Here is a 23,922-nt window from a genome sequence, read left to right on the forward strand (position 1 = left end):
AAAATCATTCTAAAATATAGAGTGGTCCTTAAATGGACCTCAATTTCTTCAAGAAAAACCTAATTTCTTATTTCTTTCCATTGAAATCTTCCATTTGAGGGTTAAACATGACTAGGTGTTTTGTTTTGTTTTGTTTTGTTTTGTTTTGTTTTGTTTTTGTTTTTGTTTTTGTTTTGTTTTGTTTTGTTTTGTCTTTGCTTTGCTTTGTTTGTTTGTTTTATTCATTTTTTTATTTTTTATTAATGTGTGTTGTTGTTGTTTCCCCCATGTTGTTTTTATTTATTTATTTGTTTGTTTGTTCGTTTAGTTAGTTATTCTCTCTTGTTTTGTTTTCCCCTTTTGTTTTTGTTGTTATTTTGTATTAGCATTATTTTCAAACAATGCCAATACAAAACTAAATTTATTTATTTATTTTGCATTACATAAATACCTTAGATTTTTTTTTCCATCACATTAATGACACTTACAAATATTTTAAAATATGCCTAATTGTCATTAAAATTAAATATATATATTTAATTTCTTCATTTGAGGGTTAAAAATGACTTGGCAGATTCCGTGAGATTCTCTCATAAATGTCGTAGTTAAACTACCTTTAAATCAAGAGGCATTATAAACGGTCCTTGTTCAAATATAGCGTGTTAAACACAGGAAGCTCTGAGTTTCATCAGATAAAGGCAATGCCCAGATCAGATTTCACCCTAGCCGTGTTACATTCGTTCTCCAAAAACAAAATTTGTGCCCACAAGCTTTTGGCAGACACAGCAGAAGTATCCTACCGCTCAGTATATCTTCCACAATACCCAGAGACTGCCTTTCCTTACTTTTTTTTTTTTTTAGATTCTTTGTCTAATTCTTAGTTTTGGGTCTTCTATATCCAGTAGGCCTACTTCAGGGTTCTGCATGTGTCCACTGCCCCTTCCTGCCCCCAGCCACACCATCTCAGCTGTTGCAGTCACCCCTCCCCAAAACCTTTACTTCCGAGTAACTTAGCACCAATGAACAACCCCAAAGACACAAATCAACTGCCATTTCACCTTCCCCGTCTATATATTATTCTTGTAAATATCCCTCGCCGCCCCCATTAAAGCACTAAAACTCACCAGCACAATGGGCCAAAGCACAACCCCTTGACACCCCAACAGATGCCTCCTTTCAGGACATACATTGCCCAATTCTTTCCCTTCTGCTCTCTGTCATGCACACAGCTATACATTTCACCCACGCCGCCCCACTGTATTTTAAGACAGACAGGGGAAATGTGGCACCAGTGAGTCCTTGCCTTAAATATCACAGTGTTATGGATGCCTTTTATTTCAATCCCAAGCTGAAATATTCGGTGAATCCCACGAAAACTGGTCACATTCAAACCAAATCCCAAATAAATCAAAATGGATGAAATGTGATTTTGACTGTTTGTTCTTGGAGATTTACCCACCGGCTTAATTGGCACCCTCCATATCTCTCTTTCTTACGCGACACTCATTTCTAATTTCGTGTGACACTAAGTTCAATGGTATGTCACACCCAGAAAACCGAAATGGGAACTGTGCCCAGATAATAAAAACAAGGGCAAAAAGTTGGAATAATTCCCAGCCTGACTCAGCAGGTCTTTTTCTATTTTCATTCAATCTGCCATAAAAAAAAAAAAAACTCTATTATTCATAAGTCTTACACCTGTAACCTGAGAAATAAATACAGACTTTAACACCATTAAGGAAAAATAAACATAATGGCCTGCTGTTGCTTAAACCTGACCTGCTAATTATTCCAAGATAAACAAACTGAGTAAAAAAAAAAAAGTTATGCACTTACATATTTATAAATAAACCAAATGAACCGCATCTGCATCTAAAGTGAATTCATTCAACCCCCCCAACGAATCAAAGGCATGCAGCAGGGAGAAAATCCAATGTGCAATGTACAAGTGTGTATGAAAGTGCTTTATTGCATCAACGTTTAATATGCAGAGATCACAATTTGTAGGCTTATTTCCCTGATATTGAGTTTGAAAGAAATTGATTGAGCATCTTAATCCCGGAAAGAGGAATGTTTCATTGCGAGTCCACACCAGTGCAATGTGTGGGGGCCGATTCCTCTTTCCCATCTTCACTCTCTCAGCAATTTATTCCACTGAACTAAATGCCCATTTACACTTCACTCTTTCTCCTGTCCCATTGACCTGATGCTTATTATTGATTTCAGCACCCTTGGCTCAGAAAGGCTGTGATAAAGCAGAGACTTCTAGAAGCCCTGTCTACCTGGGGTCCCTGGGGCCCATAGGGATGAATGGCCTGTCCGCACAACATCCATATCGCTGTGTTAATTAAAGACTTCACCCCTACACAAACCCTACGCTACTCTCTCAACAAATCTCTCGATGCTGCGCTAGTTTTCTTTTTCCTTTCCGGCTACAGCTCATTTTCTCCTTTAGGATTGCTTTAATTTGAACTCACTGTAATCAAAAGAAGTGGGCCGAGCATCTATCTAATTGTTTCTTTACCAATTTGAAGATAAATAGTTTCTCGTTGATATATGCTGTTTAAGCAAGAAGAGGTTGATGTTGATGTAAAAACCCTCATTAGCTGCCAAGATTGCTAGTAGGCGTTCTTACTCGACCACAGTCTGCGCTCCCATTAGTAGTTGCTGAATAACACTGCTTCTTACTTGCATGATGTTGAACTATATTTAACCTTGTCGCATCTCAAATCGCCAAATCTCAGCTCAAAACTTATGTTCGTTGTCACCGAGACCTGTATACTCATTAGCCTGGGTTTCCCCATGCTGCCTTGCGCGCAACGCAATTTTATTCACGCTGCTAGGCAGCCTGGACACCATGGACCAGATTTTCCCCTCAAAAAGGGAACCAATCACAGAACGGGGAGGGAGCAGCAAGACGATGACGACGTCTATGCGACACACCGAAGCAGTTTGTTTATATCTATGGATCCAACATGGCAGCAGACGCGAAGTTACCTTTCGATGCAGCCTTAGATAGTGTTCTAAGTAGTTTAGTCGCTGAACGCCATCGTGTACACATAAATCTCTGACTTCCTCGTCGAATTTCTGTCACTCTAAATACGTCATCTGGTATAATTGAAACGATTGGCTATGAGCTACTTACAGCCGCATTTGATAGACATTTGTAGCGCCCAATAAACGGCTCTGGACATTCGTAAACCACGCCTCAAATACGAGAAAATGAACATGTGGTTCCCAGACCACGTCTCAATGAGACGAGGTCTGACGTTAGCCAGGCTATATACTCATTGTAATGTAATGCACAAACCTCTCATTTGTCTTTTGAAAAGATGTATATTCTTAATTCTGGTAGATAAGAGAAATCATTCAGGTAGAGGATTGAATGTAGCTTGTTGATCTGCATGAATACAATGTAATCATGATGGCTTAATTGGACAGTAATTGATTGTGAAGTGATGCAGAGAGCACTCCACACTCGAGGTATGAGGTAAACATCCACTCGTTGTTTTATTTAATGGAGTTCTGAAACTCCACGGTACTTTTGATGAATTCGCCAGGCGGGTTTCTTCATTGAACTGGTGAACGCAGATGAAAGACCAGCGTGCAGCTCCCCACTTAATGCCACCGTACACAATGTGTAATTGAAAAGGCACAAACCAAAAAGGCACAGAATTTAATTTCCCCTCTCTTTCATCTGCCCCATTCACTCTTTTTCTCGGCTTGCTCCCTCCGTTATATTGTTTTTAAGCTGTGGGGCTGTCGCTGAGAAAGAGGAATTTATTGCCTGCCGTACCTCAGTAGCGTAACACCTCGGAGTTCTAAAGCCCCGGATAACATCAAAATGAGAATAGTTTCATTTATAATACTGACAATGAGGCGTATTGTACCATTCTTTAGATAAAAACATTTGTTATTGCTATTGTCCTGTAGAAGAATCCTTGAAGAATGCGGTATATATTAAGTGCTAGCTCATTCTGAAGGTGAACTTTTAAGTTGTTGTATATCTATGACTTACAGTGTTCTCTTTTTTCCCTCTCTTTTTTTTTCTCAGTGGGAGGAAGTTAGCGGTTATGACGATGCCATGAACCCCATCCGAACATACCAAGTGTGCAATGTTCGTGAGCTTAACCAGAACAACTGGCTTCGCAGCGACTTCATCCCCCGAAAGGATGTTCTTCGTGTTTATGTGGAGATGAAGTTCACCGTACGAGATTGCAACAGTATTCCCAACATTCCAGGATCATGTAAAGAGACCTTCAATCTGTTCTACTATGAGTCTGACTCGGATTCAGCCACCGCCACCAGTCCGTTTTGGATGGAGAATCCTTACGTTAAGGTGGACACCATTGCTCCGGATGAGAGCTTCTCTATGTTGGAGTCTGGACGGGTCAACACCAAGATTCGCAGCTTTGGTCCACTTTCCAAGGCCGGCTTCTATCTAGCTTTCCAGGACCTGGGCGCCTGCATGTCTTTAATCTCTGTCCGAGTTTTCTACAAGAAGTGTTCCACGACCATTGCCAATTTTGCCGTCTTCCCAGAGACGGCCACAGGAGCCGAGGCCACGTCACTAGTCATCGCCCCCGGCACTTGCGTGCCAAACGCTCTGGAGGTGTCTGTACCTCTTAAACTCTACTGCAATGGAGATGGAGAGTGGATGGTTCCTGTAGGTTCCTGTACTTGCATGGCTGGGTTCGAGCCTGCAGTTAAAGAGACACAGTGTCAAGGTGAGTGCTGATATATGTGTTTTTTTTTCTTTTTTTCTCACTGTGCAGTTTGTCTCATCTCCTGGTATCACATTAAGTCGAATGGACAAATCATCCTGTTTTTTATTGAGGTGTTTGGCCTAACAGCAAATTTGGTTATTCAACCTGAATTTAAGCAGAGCAAAGCAATGAATAAGTAAAAGAGTCTGTATGTCCATCAGACTGGAACATTTTGCTGAGAGAAAGGAGCGGTCTTGCTGAAAAACATATCAGGTTCAGACCGAGGTGAATTAAGCCAGCGTGTAACATAGCCACGGTGAAAGTGAGCAGAGCAGACAGCGGGAGGTCATGGGTCAAATGGAGAGCTGGGAGTGAGAGGAGACCGGAATCGATTTGCGGACCAAGGGCAAGGGCTGCAGTGAAACATTAATGAAGAGCACGAGATGGAGATAGAAAAGTAACCCTGACAGTCATGGCACCAGAAGAGAAAGGTCTCAAAGAGACAGTTGGTTCCAACAAATTGTAAGAACTACAAAGACAGAGTCAATGAGAATTGAACCGCTGGGGTAAAGAACTAAATTGAACAGCAAATTATAAAAAAAAAAAAAAAAAAAAATTTGGAGGATTATTAGTGGTGTTCGAGGTAAACATCAACGTTATGAGAGTTGGTTGAGAGTCGCTTAACACTGTGGCGCGCAAGGTGCTATGGACATTAATGATGCCTTAAAAATCATATTACTACCAAGCATATAAAGGTAGATTAATACTTTTCTAAGCAGTCTATTTTGGATGATAAATCAGTGGAAAAATCCTGTACGTTTACATTTAAGGAGGGACTAGAATATCATGAGACTTAGGGGTAGGCTCTTTTGACTTGAGACAGTAAGAAACCATGTAGCGACTATATAGAATGCTAAAAATAACAAGAAAGAATGCCTTATGAACCACACTGCAACACTTTGACAACCTGTCACCAAACCCTAGCAACCACCCTAAAATGAACACCTTTGGAAATGCAGAGCAATGCACAATTTACAACACCTTAGCATACAACTCCAAGCACCACTCACATTATTATCATTATTATTATAAGACATGTATGTTGTTGTCAAAGTAATAAAGGGCTTTTCTACTACTGCCAACTTGATATTAAACCGGCGTATACCCGTAGGGAAAGTGGGCAGTCCTGATGTATAGTTAAAAACTCATTTGTTTGCTTGTGGTGGCTCAAGGTGAAAGCCCTGGCAGCAGTGACCTGATAAAATGTTCTCTAATCAAGCCACCCGGAAACCAAAGGAGGGATAAATCTCTCTGTCACCTCTCTCTTGCTCGCCTTCATCTGAAGGCCGTTGGTCTCATTAATACCCTGCCAGAGCACAGTTAGGATATTCACATGAATATTAATCGACAAAACCTTCTTTTTTTTTTCTTAGCGCTGCATATTTCTACTATCCATTCTTTCTCCTCACTTCCAATTTCACCACAAATTCTATTCGCTCCCTTAAGTCCTATGTTCTGCTCTCAATGAGAGAGATAGAGAGAAGAAGGTTTGGGCAATAGAGTGTGTGCAATAGACTGTACTGGAGAGAGTGCACAACTCATGAAAAAGCCACAGGATTTGCATTTCCTTTGCTGTCTTTCACCTCACCTCTCTCTCTCTCTCTCTCTCTCTCTCGCTCTGTCAGGAGTGCACCTAGAGGAAGGATGAGGATGAAAGGAAAGGGCTGACTTCTTACCTTCTTGGAAGCGATTAATCAGCACTTTCAACCCTTCAGAAAACAGCCTGAGTTTTTTGAAGGGGAATTTCAAGCAGTCTTTCATAGGGTCTAGAATCTAGATGGTCTCATTTGTCTCCCAACGATTTTGGTTGATTTATGTACATCTAAAATGCGAGGCACAACACTGAGGACTCATTAATCTCCAAAGCGATACGTTATGTGTGATAAACTCCAATTCACAAGGCCTACACTCTTTCATCTTTATCACTATGTGAACTGTTTTCTATGTTCCTTCTTCGCTACCTACCTCGGGCTGGCCTCCCCTGATTAATGATTAAACAAATAAGCCCCCAGTCAACCAAGTTAACAGTATCCCTGCACTAATGAAGCCTTGTGTCAATATCGCACATTCTGAGAAAGGGAACTGAGAAGGTGACCCCAGGAACATCACCAGTGGTGTGTTCTGCTTTTAACACTATCAGTCCAGAAGCCAGATGTTCAAATCTTTTCCTGAAAAACAGTGACTGTTCAGTATTTGCTGATCCTAAGCCTTAGAGACTCCTGATAAAATGGCCCCACAAGGCTGGGAACTGGTGTCATACTCCTTCCCATCTGTTAATAAACATAAAACTGGCTCCTTGATCACTTAACAAGACAGTTAGGTGACATTCCGAACAGAAAGATCGCAAAGCCATTGTGTGCCAGGAGATCACCTCTGCATTTATCATAGATGCGATAAAATGTGTACACAATGTCCGTAAATGATGTCGGAGCTCCACAAAGGCCAAAGACCTGTGAATGACACACTAATCTTTGTATTCATAAGATAACAGCTCACACTTTACTGTGTAGCCTTCCATATGACTTTGTTTATCTTAGAGGGACACTTCCTGTACAACATCGACATTCCCTGTGTTTGAGTATTGATTGTAGGAGTTCATTTTGAAAAGTGCTCTTGTTTGGAACAAACAGGCATCTGTTTGTAATTGAAGTTGACGGTTAGCTCATGTGTGCATGAGGTTTATGCAAGGCCAGGGTATGTTGTTGGAACTCGTCTAGTCATGAGGGGTTTATTTCCCTGGAGGAAAGCAACAACAAACTAATGGTGCCAAACAAATACGTAAGCAACAACCTGTGTGCCTTCGTATTTTACAATGCCAAGATGGAAAGGATTAGACTGCATACTGTGGGCAAGGAAAACAAAAGGAAAATTAAGGCAAACAGAGCTCACAAAATGCTAATTGCAATGGGGAAATTGCTATTGATTTTGCTGTTGAATGCAATAAAAGCTTTGTCACATACCTAGATGGAAGCAATACATTGAAAATGAGTAGTAAAAAAGTAAACCTGGTGTGAATATGCAGTTTATTTTTAAATGTTTTATCTCTGACAGTAAAAGTAAACAACTCTTTCTCTCTTTAGCTTGCAGTCCAGGCACCTTCAAGTCCAAGCAGGGTGAAGGGTTTTGCTCCCCATGTCCGCCCAACAGTCGAACAAGTTCTGGAGCCGCCAGCATCTGTTCCTGCAGGACAGGCTACTATCGGGCAGACAATGACTCACCTGACTCAGGATGCACCAGTAAGTAACGCCTTAGACAAAAACCTCCTTTTCACCCATCATGACCTCATCTAATCTTAAGCAGTGTTGTTTATTTGCCATGTTCCCTGCTCTCAGAATCCACATTGATCAACTGTGTGCACATTCATGTTCATCCATATGTAAACCAATTCCTCCGTCAATAGTCCAACAAGTAGGAGAATGCTGGGATTGTTTCAAAACATTTCTCTTTCTCCTGTTTTATATAAGCTTCTTTTTGGTTGGGTTCATTGTCAGTACTCTGAACAGATACATCCAAAAAATGTTTTCCCCAAGTGAACACCACAGCTATTTCTTGCCATTTTTGATGTTAAATGAGCAGCACAAGTGGGGAAAACAAGGTTTTGCTTAATTTTAGTTACATGAAAGCACTTAATCTGCATTGAGTGTAAATGAAGTCCCATTTGACCAGTTTTATTTAAATTTCCTGCTTAAAAAAAAAACATCTTTACCCAGTCTTATGTGGTCTGACGTTCTTAGCTGTGTGCCAGGCATGTTTCCACTGCTTAGTTTAATAGTTTTGTTGGGGTTTGGGGAACTTGTCAATTGGCCAGTCTGGGAAACCAGTTGTCCAAACAGCTAGACCAACTGAACACCAGCTTTACTAATCAAGGAGAACAGAAAACCACCTGCTCAGACCAGAAAAACACCTTAGTCTGGTTTGATAGACAGGGTTATTACGAATGCTAAATGATCTGAACACAACAACAAGCACTTAACTAATTTAAATGTTTAATTGTGTCTTCAGAAGAATAACATGACAAATCTATTTTCTTTTTGCAGCTGTGCCCTCATCTCCACGCAGCGTCATCTCCAGCGTAAACGAGACATCGCTTGTACTTGAGTGGAGCGACCCACGTGACCAAGGTGGAAGGGAGGACCTTCTCTACAACGTCATCTGTAAGAAATGTCTGCCCGAACGTGGTACCTGCACCCGGTGTGATGATAATGTGGATATCTCTCCCCGCCACCTTGGGCTTACTGAGAGACACGTGACGGTCAGAAACCTTCAGGCTCACACCCAGTACAGCTTTGAGATTCAGGCCGTCAATGGAGTCTCCAACAAGAGTCCCTACGCACCCCACTTTGCCTCTGTTAACATCACCACCAACCAAGCTGGTGAGTTCAGTGAGTTGTTTCTGTTTCAAGTTGGTTGTCAGTCAACCAGATATCATGTTTTGAACCTGTGGATTTGTTGTTGGTTCTAGAGGCTATAATAACCATTCTTGAACAGCTAAAAATGAACTACCATGCTCCAAAACACAGCTACCAGCTTTACAAAAAGTTACAAATATTCTCTTCCATGTGTGTCCTAAAGAAAAGGTTACAAAAAGGTTTTCTTCATATGCTTTCTGGCCTGAAATAATGAAATGTGATGGTTCTCTTAGTATACTTACAACCCACAAAACTATATTCAAAGAGCTCAGCCCACTGAATGCACAACACCGGAGAGATGTGCTGTAATGCTCAGTAGCAAAGCTAAGATACTCTAGGCTAGAGCATGCTGGGTTTAGTAAGATGTGAAGATGCATATCCTTTGTGGAAACAGCCTCTTATTGTTTAATTCAAGTTTTGAATTGATCACTGGACTCAGGATAGCTTTCAGAGTCATGCATATGCTTAACTCTCTCCTTAGCACTCTATGCCAGCTCCAAGAATGCCTCTGTTTGCTATCAGGGATTGACCACAGGCATTGTAATATGACCCAGGCTGTTGTTGCACATAAGTCAATCCCAGGGTGACATGCACACCCACACAGCAGCCCACCCCCATGGTTCCAAATATTCAGGAAAGTCTGTGAGCAGATTATCTCCTAGGACTGTGCCTGCATATTCATCCACTTTTTAAGGCAAAAAATAAATATGGGCCGTCGGCTCAAGGGACGTCATGGTTACTTCCACTGTCTCCGCAGGATGAGGCCCCTTAATCCCGGGGTGAGAGTAAGCAAGCGGGCTGCCCAGGGAGTATTGTCTTCAGGGTGAGGCTCTTCTGAGCAAGGCCTGGGTTAGGAGGTTGACGGTGATGGGTTGGGGGAGAGCGAGCTTTTGGGGGAGGCGGACAAAGAGACAGACAGAATAATAAAGAGCTACTAGGGAAAGGATCAAAGAACCGGACCTGGGGATTAAAACGTTTTTAACAAAGAAAAAGTGAGGGAGAGAGAGACAGAGGCAAGAAAGCAGGGGATGTTGAGAGCTATTGTAGTGTGTGAACAGAACTTGATAACATCAGAAACCGGAGACGGCAACATCAGGTCTGAGGACAAATGGGGACAATTTAGATTATGTAAAGCTGGGTGCTAAGATAAGTAAGGTGCTATGGAAGAACTTGTGTGAACACAAATATACTAACATGATGAATAATTACTTCACAATTTAAATAATATATGCATTTTTGCAGTGATTTGGGAAAGAATATAAAAATATGAGATTTATCTATATGTGGAAGACAGGCAGTAAAAAAAAGGCATCATGGACCATAACAAGAGATTAGGGAGTGGACATAGGGTGTGTGCAGCTAGAAACATATTTGCATTTGTGTGTTGGTTGTGTGGTAAATTGTGTGGACTGGATCTGCCAGATACCAAGCCTTCCGGTTTGTCTGCCATGGTGCTTTTCACAAGAGAATTTAGAATCTTTTCTGTCTGTGTAGTTTGAGAGGCTGGGCCCCCGAAAGTGCCAAAGACTAAGGGCTGTCTAATGCTAATACTTCAAAGTAGCTCTTTGGTAATCCCAAATGTGATCATGCTCTAAATGTGAAAAAAAAAAAAAAAGAAATTCAGTTTTCATTAAAATAGGATTTCTCTCATTTTCCACCCACATAGCTCCCTCTGCAGTTCCTACTGTCCACCTGATGGGGGCCTCAGCCAACACCATGAGTCTTTCCTGGCTCCCTCCTGAAAAACCAAATGGCATCATCTTGGATTACGAGATTAAATACCATGAGAAGGTAAGAGCCAGTGTAAGTCAATGAAGCGAAGGGCATTCAATCACAATTCCACCACTGTCATCCTCTGCTCTATACATAATCGTTCATCCTGACAACAGCATCAACCCTTCCTGTCTCTCTCTCTCATACCCTAACACTCTCCTCCCTAACTCCTTCCTTGATTCATCCCCTTCTTTTGAACGCTGATACCGCAAGGCAGTTGGAGCTTGGCAGGGATGGAGGCAGGAGGATTTGCATAGAGGAGAAGAAAGAGCCAGGCATATCTGCTCCGTGTTTGATGTGTTGTACTGACAGATTAAACTGGAGCTGCCAGACGCTCGCTTTTGGGTGCTGGCTGGTTTTATATGGCTTGTTTTATCACTGTTCCCACAGGACCAGGGAGAAGCTATTGCCCACACCATGACAGCCCAGCGTAGCTCTGCACGCATCGAGGGTTTGAAGCCAGGCACGCCGTATGTGGTGCAGGTTCGAGCCCGAACGGTGGCAGGGTATGGCCGCTATAGCAGCCCTACCGACTTCAGCACCAACCACCAGGGTATGTAAAGCACCCTATATTTCTATATTATCACATTAAAAATATGTCTTTCCAAAGCATATCAAGCAGTTTTTGCATTAATAATCCTATAAATAACGCTCATAGAAAAATAAATGCTATAAATAGATCTGAGAAATACGATTCTTTGAATATTTCCTATGATATCTCTCTTTGTGTGCCTCACACAGCTGATGCAGACAAGACTCTGCAGGAGCAGCTACCCCTCATTGTGGGCTCTCTAACGGCAGGGCTGGTCTTCATCATTGTTGTTGTGGTTATTGCCATTGTCTGCCTCAGGTAATTTGCACTTACCTTCAGTAAATACACTTATAAATGGATCACATCAAATGTAGAAAAAAATAATTACATGTCAGAGTATACCTATGAAACAACACAATTCTTTGAATTAATTTATTTTAGTCACCCATAATGCTTTCTTGGAACCTATTGGTCAATTATTGGATGCATTTTAGGCACTCTCAAAAGCAGATTCATTTTAGATCTTTTACTTTGTAAATTGTATCCAGTGGTCTCAAATGTACGTTCGCTAGATTGGAATTCCATAATGTCCTGGTGATCGTTGGCACTGGCGGTTTCCACCTTGTGGCCACCTTACCATTTCCACAGCGGAGGGCAAGGCAGCTGTGTATTTAAAGCCTTATCATGCAAAAATTCTTAATTTGCACTCTCTTCCTTTCTAATCAGCACAGTGTGTCTCAGTATCTTAACTTGTCTGCGACTGAAAAAAATGTAGGCCTTGGCATATTCCGGAACTGAATTTGAATTGGAAATTAGATACAAATCACCAGCGGGTATTATTGGCCCGGTTACTAGTTAGACAACAAAGGGATTGCATTAACATGTAGCTACTAGAGGGGGTTGAAATTGCATTGCATTTAATGGGCTGATAGTGGAGAAAGTGTGAAGGAAAGAATTAAAAGACAGGACTGAATTAAACAATGTGGCAGTAAAGATTCCTTAGTATGTAATGGGAGCAAGACAACCATTGCTGCTTCTGTTTTTCTTAGCTGTCTTTATGTAGATTTCACTTCTACCATTCAGTCAGCTGAAGTGACAAGGGCCTCTTGAGGCTGAATCTGTTGTTCTCTTAATTGTCATATAATTCCCCTTCTTTAATCGACCTCAATTCACGTCCCTAAAGGGGCTAGCAGGGAGAGAAAAAAACAGGTCCTTTTCAAAATGCTTATTTTGCTATTTTTAGTTTAATAATCATGAACCTTTTGTAACTGACTGTATTGTCTTTGGTTCACAGGAAGCAACGTAATGGCTCAGAATCAGAATACACAGAAAAACTGCAACAATACAGTAAGTCTCTACAGAGTTTACTTGCCATTGGATGACTAAAATTGCTATAAATATTGTGTATTATGGCAGAGTGATTCATACGGCTATTCGCACTATTGAATCCCCTATAGTCACTCCGGGGATGAAGGTCTACATTGACCCATTCACCTACGAGGACCCAAATGAGGCCATCCGCGAGTTTGCCAAAGAGATTGACGTTTCCTGTGTGAAAATCGAGGAGGTCATTGGCGCAGGTAACCAACAAAAGCTCCTGAGCAACAGGGGGAAGACAGCTAGGCACACCCAGGCCATACCTTTAGAGGACTTCACTCCAAGCGGTACTTCAATCAACTCATCCCGCTCCAAAATACAATCCCTTAGCACCTTACCAATGTTTCTAACAGCTTTACTTACAAAATGGAGCTTCTGAGGTTATCTTCAGAGCTAACTATAGAGCTACCATTCCTGCTAACTTACCAAACCTGTCCTGAGCCTGATTATACCTCTTGGACAACTTAATGTCCTCCTGACCATTTGACCTGTTAACTTCTCCATCCATGGTGCTCCTTCCTGCCCTTGAGACCACTCCCCTTTGTTTTGTAAATTTTGCTAGATCTTAACATTAGTGTTTACAGTTTAGTTTCTGAAAGCCAAAAGCAAAGATAAGTAGGATTCTGGTTCAGTAAGACTTGCAGCCATGTTATAATAAAATGGAGTTGAGGAGCCCCATGCCACACTCCAAAGGCTTTTAACATCTAACGCTGCTACCTGAACCTGTTGTTTCCCAGCTTTGTCTAAAGTGATGAACCCCTACCATGTCCTTCCCTGATCCCACTGTTTCTCTTGCACCTGCTTACACATTGGCCTAGACTGCAGACGCAAGTCGTCCAATCCTCCCAAGCTTCTGTCCCCACCTACTTCCTACACTCTTACCCTGACTCCCTCCACACCCTAGCATTCCCTGCTTCTGCCCTTTACCCCTTCCACTATTGCCTTACGTTTCCCATTTCCTTTTTTGGTACCTCAACCCCCAACAATGCTCCAAAAGTCTTTTCCATTTAAGCATTCCTGACCTCACCCTACCCCTTCCCTCGCCCCCTGGATACACTCCAATAGCATCACCTTTAGCCCTGGCTTCTTTTGCTGTCTCCCCCTGCTTCCCCCTGGCTCCTTGATTCTAACCAGTAACTGTCCCTCTCCCCTTTCTCTCCCACACTCCTCCACTCTTCCCTCTCCTCTCCTCTCTCCACTCCACCCTTTCTGCCTCTTTCTTGTCTGTCCATTACCTATGTAGGAGAGTTTGGAGAGGTGTGTCGTGGCCGTCTGAAGCTCCCTGGAAGGCGTGAGATCATTGTGGCCATCAAGACTCTGAAGGCAGGCTACACAGAGCGCCAAAGAAGAGACTTCCTGAGTGAGGCCAGCATCATGGGCCAGTTTGATCATCCCAATATTATCCGCCTGGAAGGGGTGGTGACAAAGAGTCGGCCAGTCATGATTGTCACTGAGTTCATGGAGAACGGAGCGCTGGATTCCTTTCTTCGGGTTAGAGATGATTACTACCTTAATAAAATGTATTTATTATTATTATTATTTTTTGATGCCTGGATTCCTGTTTGTGAACATGCAAGTAATACTTCAAAGTGATCTACTTCATAAAACAAATACCATCATGGCTGAGGTCTAGCACAAGTTTTATCTAAGCAGGAGTTTTCTAATAAAAAAAGATATGTTCTCACCTATCCCCTTGAAAAAAAACATCCTAAACTTTCTGAATAGAGATGACAAATAGCGTAGCTGCTAGCTGTGACATTCAGAGATGAATCAGCTGGGTGATGAGTAACATCCTGGAAAGTTAAAAACACTTAGACAGCAGACATTTCTGTTATGAATGGGTCTGTGATGTTCCCTCTCTCTCTCTCTCTCCAACAGCTAAATGATGGACAGTTCACAGTCATCCAGCTCGTCGGTATGTTGAGAGGGATTGCAGCTGGCATGAAATATCTATCCGACATGAACTACGTGCACCGTGATCTGGCTGCTCGTAACATTCTAGTCAACAGCAACCTGGTGTGTAAGGTGTCCGATTTTGGTCTTTCTCGTTTCTTGGAGGATGATGCCACTGACCCCACCTACACAAGCTCATTGGTCAGCATTCACACCTTGATCCTTTAATATGCATAGCAATTAATAATGTTTTCAGCTTCTGACTGAGGTTAAAAATCATTGTATTCACTTGCATCTATAGGGTGGAAAGATCCCTATTCGCTGGACAGCCCCAGAGGCTATTGCTTATAGGAAGTTCACATCAGCCAGTGATGTCTGGAGCTACGGCATTGTGATGTGGGAGGTGATGTCATATGGTGAGCGCCCATACTGGGACATGAGCAACCAAGATGTGAGTTTCCGCTCTACTTTGCCTTTATTCAACTTCATTTGAGAGTAAACTAAAGCCAAACAACTATTATTTTTCATTCAACAGGTGATCAACGCAGTCGAGCAGGACTACCGACTGCCCCCACCCATGGACTGCCCTACTGCCTTGCATCAACTTATGCTAGACTGCTGGGTGAAAGAAAGAAACTTGAGACCTAAGTTCTCCCAGATCGTCAACACCCTGGACAAACTTATTCGCAATGCCGCCAGCCTTAAGGTGGTCACCAGCACACATTCTGGGTAAGGGCACACATGGACTGGCTCATACTATCATGCTAGTTAATTTGTTTGCATGATTTCTATCTATGCAGGCAGTATTATACACTTACTCAAACTGTTCTCTCATTTTAAATTCAGAATTAGGCCGAAGTTACAGAGGCATTTGAATTAAGAGACCATTGATTTCAGATCATTTTCAATCGACAAATAATATTGTAAGCTGAGAAACTCTTTCATTATAGAAATTAAGAGGACCTTCAGTCAATAAAACATTTGGTTTAATTGCACCATCACAGGGCTATTGATTGTTTTGCCTGAGATGCTTGCTCGGGTCTAAACTTACAAGAGCTTTTTCTGTTTGAGATATTTAATGACGTTATCTGCCTTCCAGATGCCAGTCACTATAAAACAGAATCGATCCACATTTTTCTACAAATGTATTGTTTCAGTTGTGTTAGCAAGAAGCTTCAGGCGGGTTTTGACCCACCTCAGGGTGCCTGCCTCTGGGCCGTAGGTCCTGGGGGAGGGCCTCTAACAACCGGGAAACTGTGGGAGCCTGTCTTTGTCTACTCTGCAATGATCAGAGTTTAAAGGAAGAATAATTAGTTAATATAATTCAGAGATGGGAATGGTTTTAATTAGCAAGTAACAAGATTTTAAAGGGGCCACTGGATAAGTGGGCTGCCTGCTGAGCTTAATGAAAGAGGGAGAGATAGGCTCCTGTTTTTGCAACATTTGATGTTCTGTGAACTTTCTTCAGTGATCCAATCCTTAAATAAACTAAGGAAAGTTCATTTAGGTAATAATTGCTCTCATTTTTGAGTTAAGGGTAGGTTAGTTATGCATGGACATTTATCCTTTTGGTTTTCTCGTACAGTTTCCCCATGTTGCACTTAAAGTCAACGTCCCGAAGACGTGAGAGCCAGACCAGCTCTAACAATGCTCCATTAAGGAACGCTGCCTTCCAGGTTAATGACCACAAACCCTTCAGCCCTAAAGGCAGGAGCTTATTAAAAATCACTCTTCCCATCCATCTACAGACCTTGTCTTCAATAGAGCCTCTGTTCCATTCTTATTAACTTTTTTCTTATGCTTTTAATTGTTAATTAATCTAATGCCATCAAAAGACAGCTAGGTTCAGCAGAGCAGAGAGCTCGCAGACAGAAGTGTCTTTGCTCTGAAACTTTGCCTCCCAATCCCCACTGCCCAGACCTCATTGTTAGTTATTAAGACCCAAATCTGGGCATAGATCAAGTCTGGTCTCTGTTGATTTTGTCTAATATAATTGAAAATGGCTGCTTTTGTGCATGACATTAAATATAGTTGTGCTATAGTGCAAGAAGGATCTTGTTTGCTTGCATTCAGGCAAACATGGTTTACCCAACTAGATCACAATAGCAATGCTGCTCCAGGACCAACAAAAGGGATGGATACAACTACTTGGATAAATCATGTCATGCATAAACAAATAGTGATTTCTAAAGGAATATAGAATCATAAAATACAATTAATATAGAATTATAGCATATCAAGTATCAATACATCTTAAGACCAGAAAAGTGCTGTTTCATATGTACCTGGACCCACACCCACAGCTTCCTTGAAGTTCTCTCTAGGAGGCCGCTGCATGTCTCCAGCCAGTAGGCCACAGTGGCAGGTCCAGGCCCTACAGGCCAGGAGAGGTGGTGATGGTGGGGGTTTGGGGGTGAGGTTTTGGTGGTGGAGGCCTGGCGTGACCTAACCCTCTCTCTCTCTTTTTATCTCCACTCCTCTCTTTCTCTGTAGGGCCTCCCAGCCGCTCCTCGACCGCTGTGTGCCTGACTACACCACCTTCACCACTGTGGGCGACTGGCTGGATGCCATCAAGATGAGCCGCTACCGAGACAACTTTCTCAATGCTGGCTTTGCTTCTTTTGACTTGGTGGCCCAGATGACTGCAGAGTGAGTGTCTGGACCAATTGTTGGAATGCTCCTCTTTGTTTTGGTGGTCTTACGTTAGTCCGAATTCAAGGCACTGTGCACTTTTTATTGGTCCAAATTTGATCTGTATGCAACTTTTAATTGTTCCAGTAAGGATGATTTTATAACAGAGCTTGTGGCATGGACTTGATGCATGGATTCAGACCAAGCATTCGAACCAAGTGTAAAAACTGCCTAAAACAGAACTTCAATAGGGAATTAAAAGGACAAAATCAATATTTTAATAATCAGAATGGAGCTTTTGAGCATGTGATTATTCTCCTCATCTCGCTTTAATTAACTATAACATTTCATTCTCAAAATAATTTCACGAACAAAGAATATTTGTAACTATGTTAAATGTCTAGACAGATGTGAAGAGAGCAGTTGGGATCAAATAAACTAATACAGAAAAAAATATTATAAATTCATCACACCCATTAAATTGTAATAAAGGATGGAGGCAGGGGTAATTTGTTTCAATTTGGCAACTTGACAGGTGTACCAGTCGGTGGTTTTCTTGTGCTCTTAATGACTAGTAATTCTCCTAATGGGCTCCATTTATTATCATTTTATCCAACATTGTTGGCTTGATGGGACCAACAGAGGAAAAAGAGAGAAAACACTTTTACGTCGTGTGAAATTACTCTGCTAATGTTGTGCGATTGTAGAGATGAGAAGGGCAGACAGACTGGGGGCCGCCACGGGGCTGACAACGTCCGTCCTCTTGCAGGCTTATTCTTATCGGAAGGTGGAAAAAAAGAAAGTAAATGACGAGTCTGTGCTAGCTTTTAGCTGCACATGTTGCTGTGTAAACTAAAACCTCGTGAAGGGATTACGTTACCGTTTAAACAACAGGAAGCATTTTTATCATAAAGCCTGTGGTAACCTTTACACCACACTCATGCTACAGTATAATGACTGCTGTCTGTTGCGCAGTGAAATATATTATTCTAAGTCATGTCTGTGGTTATGTGAAATTTGACATCTGGTTGCCCTAGGTGCAAACCCTTGCAAATCATTGACCAACGCTTGAACTATCTCCAGTTTGAGAAGTGGCTTAGCACCACAGACTTGTCTCAGTTTAGCAGCCAAAGGGTGGGGTTCTTCTATTTGCTCAGCATAGTAGCAATTTGCTAATGGGATTTGCTCACCTGGCTACATTCCCATGGGAGTTTATTACTTGAATGACTTATTTTCTCTCTTTTAGAAACCACTTTGTTATTAAGTATTCATTTTATAACGGTGTTGTTGTTGTTTTCTACAGAGATCTGTTACGGATAGGTGTGACATTAGCCGGGCACCAAAAGAAGATTCTCGGCAGCATTCAAGACATGAGACTGCAAATGAACCAAACGCTGCCCGTCCAGGTCTGAAATGGGAGTTGAACTGTTCTTCGGAGAGCTAACGGACGACCCTAGACGCCTGATCATCTCCACTAATCAGATGAAACTGGCTCGCAGTGCCTCGGACAACTTTTTCTTTTCCATTTTCCTGTTTCCCTGTAACGACTGCATTATTTTACACCCAACAGGATTAGATAAGATTATTTTGTACTTATTTTTAAGAACGGAGAGGAAAGCCCACATCCCAATGCCGGCCTCGCGAGGCTCCGGTATTTGGGATTGGCGATTGCATGCGTGCGTGTGATACTTTCTTTTGCGAGGCTGGCTGGGATTCGCCCAATCTCTAAAGCCTCCCATGATGCATTTCTCCCTGAAACTGACTCTGAGGGACAGACTCTCCTGGATGGACTGACATTGCTTATGGAAGAGAAACTCTAACAGTACGCATAACTTGAATATAAAGACAAAACAAAAAAAACTGAAAGTGAATATAAATTCACAAAGCGTGTGGACACGAATCCCTCCAGTGCTAGCAGATGTTCTATTGTGCGTGTGATTTTGTGCTTATTCCCCATCTTCATATTGAAGGTGTTTTATTTAAGGGCACATGCCTCAAACGGACAGGAGGGAGAGGCACAGCCGAGGGCGAAAGATCACGGATGTCGCAGGACCGGATTTGAGGAAGTTGCATTTGTCCACCAGGTTTAAACTGACAAAAGGACTTCTTAGAATATACCTGGTGAACTCAGGATGCTTTCATAGTTCAGCTATGTTTTCACAATTTCACTTTTTATTCTCTTTCGTTGTTTTTCCCTGTTTAGTTTCTGTTCCACGATGGATTGACATTTAGCTGGTCATTAACAATTATGTCAGGATTTTTTTAGCAGTTAGAAAAGAGAAGGACTGTGATAACTTGTACTACACTGTGATCAATAAATTTGCTAGCACTTTATTTTACAGTCCTGTTCCCCATGTACATACTATGTACTTATTATAGCATTTACAATAACTGGGTAATAACTAGGTACTAACCCTGAACCTACCACTAAACCTAACCTTAACCCATGTAGTTACCTTATATCACCAGTACTTTTTTTTAATTTAGGTAAGTACACTGTAAGTACATGTACTGTAAAATAAAGTGTAACCATAATTTTAAATCAATATATTTGTCTTTTTCCAGGAAAAATATCTAAGCATCCTTACAAAAGATTACAAAATGGTGCAATATATGAACTTGTTTTCAGAGAATATATCTTTTTTTTTTTTTTATTGTTTCAAGACTAAATCTAATAAAATGTACTAAAGATTATAAACATAAGGTTAAAACCATAAAATAATTGTCAATTGGGTAAGAAAACAAATCTTTTCTCAAGTAAATGTATCTTGCTTTAAGAATGTTTAGCTGTTTCCTGGATTACAAGACAAAATACTTTCAGTGTAAAAACAGTGCTAATCACTGACCATCTCTAAAATGAGTGTGTGTACGTGTCAGAATGACTATGTTGTTGTGTGTGCGTTTCTCTGTGTGTGTGTGTGTGTGTGTGTGTGTGTGTGTGTGTGTAAAACAAAGGGAGAGTATAAGGATTATGCACACAAATTCTGTAATGAACATTTCAATGCGCAAATGCATGAAACAATTTGTGAGGAGCTCCAGTTACATTATATATCATTACTTACGAATCACTGATATTATGTGGAGAAATACCAATTTATTGTGATTTTTATTTTAACAAGAGGCCAAAAGGAATGATTAATTTATCTAAAGATCTGATATAAATTTGAATCAGTATACACTGTAAAAATAAGTTACGCAATTTTCAACTTTTTTTTAAAAGTTTTATGTAATTTAAGTTGAAATTACTTAAACATCCAAGTTGATGGTACTTAAAATCAAGTTGATTGAACTTAAGACATCAATTTTTTTTTTTTTTTTTTTTTTTTTTTTTTTTACAGTGTATGCTGACATTCAAAAAGAGACATGCAACAACAAAAGATTTTGGAATGACACATCTTGATGTTTCTTTGCTGAAGAGGAAGTGCATTGAAATTGGTTTAAGAGAAATGAATAGAGGTGTTGAAGATCTCATCAATGTTGGGCAGATCCCTAGTAAATCTCTTCGATATTAAAGCTAAGCCTTTCCGTCACCACCACAAAGAGAAACTGTTAGTACCAATTCTTTAACATATCCTTTTGTAAAGCTCGCTCGCCAAAGCGTTTCGGTAATTTCTAGCAATCATATTTTGGGAATTACAGGATTTTCCGGGGGGCGTTTTCAAATGAGATCTTCAGTTACAATGAAAATTCATGTTTGTGCTCTGCGGGCGGCAGGATACGTTACACTTCCTGAAACTGTCGGTTAGTCTTCCACATTTTTCATGCTCATCTTTGTCTTGGCGAATAGGCTGTTTACAGCCTGGCAGAGACGGATGACCAAAGCCCATTTCGGGTTTTTGAACTAATGGATTAGTTATGTGCAGTCCTCATGGCCCCCACTTCAAACAAAGAAAGACGTACAATATGCAAAACGGTAGCATACAGTATCTGAACTAAAGCTAGACGCTAATGTTATTACCAAAATCTGTATCTAGAATAGTGCGTATATGTTGCACTTTGGGGTAATGGTATATATTCTGCACAGTACTCCTCTGTTTGTGGTTTTGTTTCATAAGTTCACAAATGATTTAACGGTTCCCTCTTTTCTCAATTACAAGAGTTCCATGTAATATAACACGCTGAAGCGATTTTTATGATGACAGACATTATCTTTTTTGATCTTGATATGTATATGAACCCTGTTCCTTAAAAGTTCCCCGTCTTGCACTGCTACTAACTTACAGAGCCGTCCGGGAACTAAACGTAGCTGCTTTCCATCATGTCTGACGGTATATTCTCTCATAACTGGATTTGAGTGTGTGCGTGTTTGTGTGTATGACTGTATTTAGGTAAGGTGCTATCGTCATTGTTTTTAATCGCAGCAGTTTTGGAACACAACTTGCATGATTTCTGTTCAATAACTCTGTGCCAATCTCGGACTCTCTCTTTCTCTTCCCTCCACTCCTTTCCTCTTCCTCTGTGACATTTTTGAGTTTCGAAGTTACTCTTTTATATTGAAAATCAAGCAAAAAAAAAAAAAAAAAAAAAAAAAAAAGTTTTTCTTTCCAAGCAGTTGAAACGGTCTTCTCATCACATCGCAAATCACTGATGTTCAAAAAGCAACATGTCTGCTGAGTGCTGTACTTATATTGAGAGAAGCAAGACACATTTCAAGATATTTTCTTTTCTTGTTCTTTTTTTTTTTTTTTTTTGGAAAGCATTGAGATGTATTTAATGGTGAAGACAAAAAAACAGCGATTAAATAATGCATTCTTGTAGAAATATTTTTAAAAAACCCTTTTGCAATTAAATTATTTAAGAAATACCTGTGTTTGGTGAGTCTGTTCTTGAGTGGTTTACTTGTCGGCTTCTGTTGGAAGTTATTGTGTATCGACATGGTCAGTTGTTGAAGTCTTCAATGTTTTTCAGGCACGTTGGGGCCACACATTCTTGTTTAATTGAAAGGCCTGAGGATTTTTATGACCATCCTCCTCTATAAAACATTCTGCCCTGTGTTTGAGCGTAAGGCTTTGATCTATACGGGTCAGGGAACCTGCCTCGCAGATACAGACTGTGAGAAAGTATGCGGAGTTCATGTGTTGTTCAGACGGCTGTGGACATTCAAAATGGAGAATCTTCATAACTGCCGACATCTAGGCCTTGAAGTTTTGTATTATACTTTAGTCTGAATTGGTTATCTTAGCAATATGTGTCTTCATAAGCATGCCACTGGTAATTATAGAGGGCTATTTAAAAACAATAATAATAATTGTAAACATTGGCCCCAACATTTTTAGACACTTAAGTCACACTTAATGGTATCCTACATATTTATGTTGGATTCATATGTTGCTGTTTTTTTTTTTTTTTTTTTTCAAACCTTAATTTTCAGCAAAATATTAAATAGAATATTTCAAAATGGCATGTGGTGTAACCGGCGAGTAAAAACACCAGTAACACAGTAGCATTTTTTTGAAGGCTAAATGTTTTGTTTGTTCGTTTGTTTGTTTGTTTTTGCAAATATCATAATTGGTAATTAGTTGTAATTCAAGTTTTTTGGACATTGAATCACATTATATTTTATCATCTAAATTAGCCTTGCCTCATCTTAAAAATATTATTTTCTATTATATAATTTTCTGCTTTACGTTTTGTGTGTGTTTGATTTTGTTGTTTTGTCATTTTTGTTTTGTCTTGTCGTGTGGTGTCATGTCTCGTTTTTGTTTTGTTTGTGTCTTATATTTTGTTTGTTTTTTGTTTAGTTTAGTTTTGTTGTTTCGTCTTGTGTCTTATATTTTGTTTTGTTGTTTTGTTATGGTTTTGTGTTTTATATTTTGTTTTGTCTTGTCGTGTCATGTCTTGTTTTTTGTTTTGTTTTTTCGGTTTGTGTCTTATATTTTGTTTTGTTATGGTTTTGTGTTTTATATTTTGTTTTGTCCTTTGAGCTTTGTTTTGTGTTTATTTTTCTGCATGTTGGTTACACAATTTACCACAAAAAAATAAATAAAATTAGGTTGTAAAATATTAATAAGCATTAAGCAAAAATTAAAACATCAATATGAATGCTTTTTAATTTATTTTTGAAATGATGAATAGATCTGGACAAAAACAAGTGCTATTCCATTGCATTAGATGAAATATCAAGTAGTGTTTGCAAACAAATGATGCTGGAACTGTTCTCCAATGACTAAGAAAACAAAGGGGGACCAATTCTTGGTCTTTACATACCTAGTCCTCTTACTCCTTCTCTTGTTGTGAAGGAGCTGTGTGCTGTTGCACGCTTTCTCCAGGACTGTGGCGATACGCTCAGAGGTCCTTTAAAAGGAGGATTACTTGTTTGTTGCCTGCGCAGAATGAAGAGAGGGAGAGAGAGAGAATACAAAAGAAATCTTACGACACCAAACCCTGTTCCTTGGGCCGCACCAGATAATAGATTCAGTTAAGCAAGCCCTGACAGATATTACGGGGCAGGAATGTGATGACACAGTGCTTGTATTGTGTGCTATCTCTTGATTTGCAATGGCAACCAGTCGCTGTCAGTCTCTGCGGTGAGAGCCGTGACATTACAGTGGCTGGCGCGCAC

General features: G+C 40.5%; 1 protein-coding gene across 8 annotated transcripts in view; it reads left to right on the forward strand.

The window, feature by feature from the left end:
• Positions 1-19,898, forward strand: part of ephb3b (eph receptor B3b) — a 46,099-nt gene extending 26,201 nt beyond the window's left edge. The window contains exons 3-16 of one of the 8 annotated variants that reach the window (XM_084415747.1): positions 4,034-4,706; positions 7,826-7,981; positions 8,783-9,118; positions 10,821-10,945; positions 11,318-11,480; positions 11,669-11,777; positions 12,754-12,806; positions 12,905-13,123; positions 14,080-14,327; positions 14,715-14,930; positions 15,031-15,180; positions 15,265-15,458; positions 17,223-17,378; positions 18,664-19,898. In XM_084415747.1, the coding sequence (XP_084271873.1) occupies positions 4,034-4,706; positions 7,826-7,981; positions 8,783-9,118; positions 10,821-10,945; positions 11,318-11,480; positions 11,669-11,777; positions 12,754-12,806; positions 12,905-13,123; positions 14,080-14,327; positions 14,715-14,930; positions 15,031-15,180; positions 15,265-15,458; positions 17,223-17,378; positions 18,664-18,772 (2,907 nt within the window). In that variant the 3' untranslated portion in view covers positions 18,773-19,898. The remainder of the gene's footprint in view (positions 1-4,033; positions 4,707-7,825; positions 7,982-8,782; positions 9,119-10,820; positions 10,946-11,317; positions 11,481-11,668; positions 11,778-12,753; positions 12,807-12,904; positions 13,124-14,079; positions 14,328-14,714; positions 14,931-15,030; positions 15,181-15,264; positions 15,459-17,222; positions 17,379-18,663) is intronic. The other 7 variants (XM_084415750.1, XM_084415746.1, XM_084415745.1 and 4 more) reach the window with 7 other exon arrangements.
• Positions 19,899-23,922: the final 4,024 nt, after the last annotated feature.

Source organism: Rutilus rutilus (assembly GCF_951802725.1).
Source record: "Rutilus rutilus genome assembly, chromosome: 8".
Taxonomy (NCBI): domain Eukaryota; kingdom Metazoa; phylum Chordata; class Actinopteri; order Cypriniformes; family Leuciscidae; genus Rutilus; species Rutilus rutilus.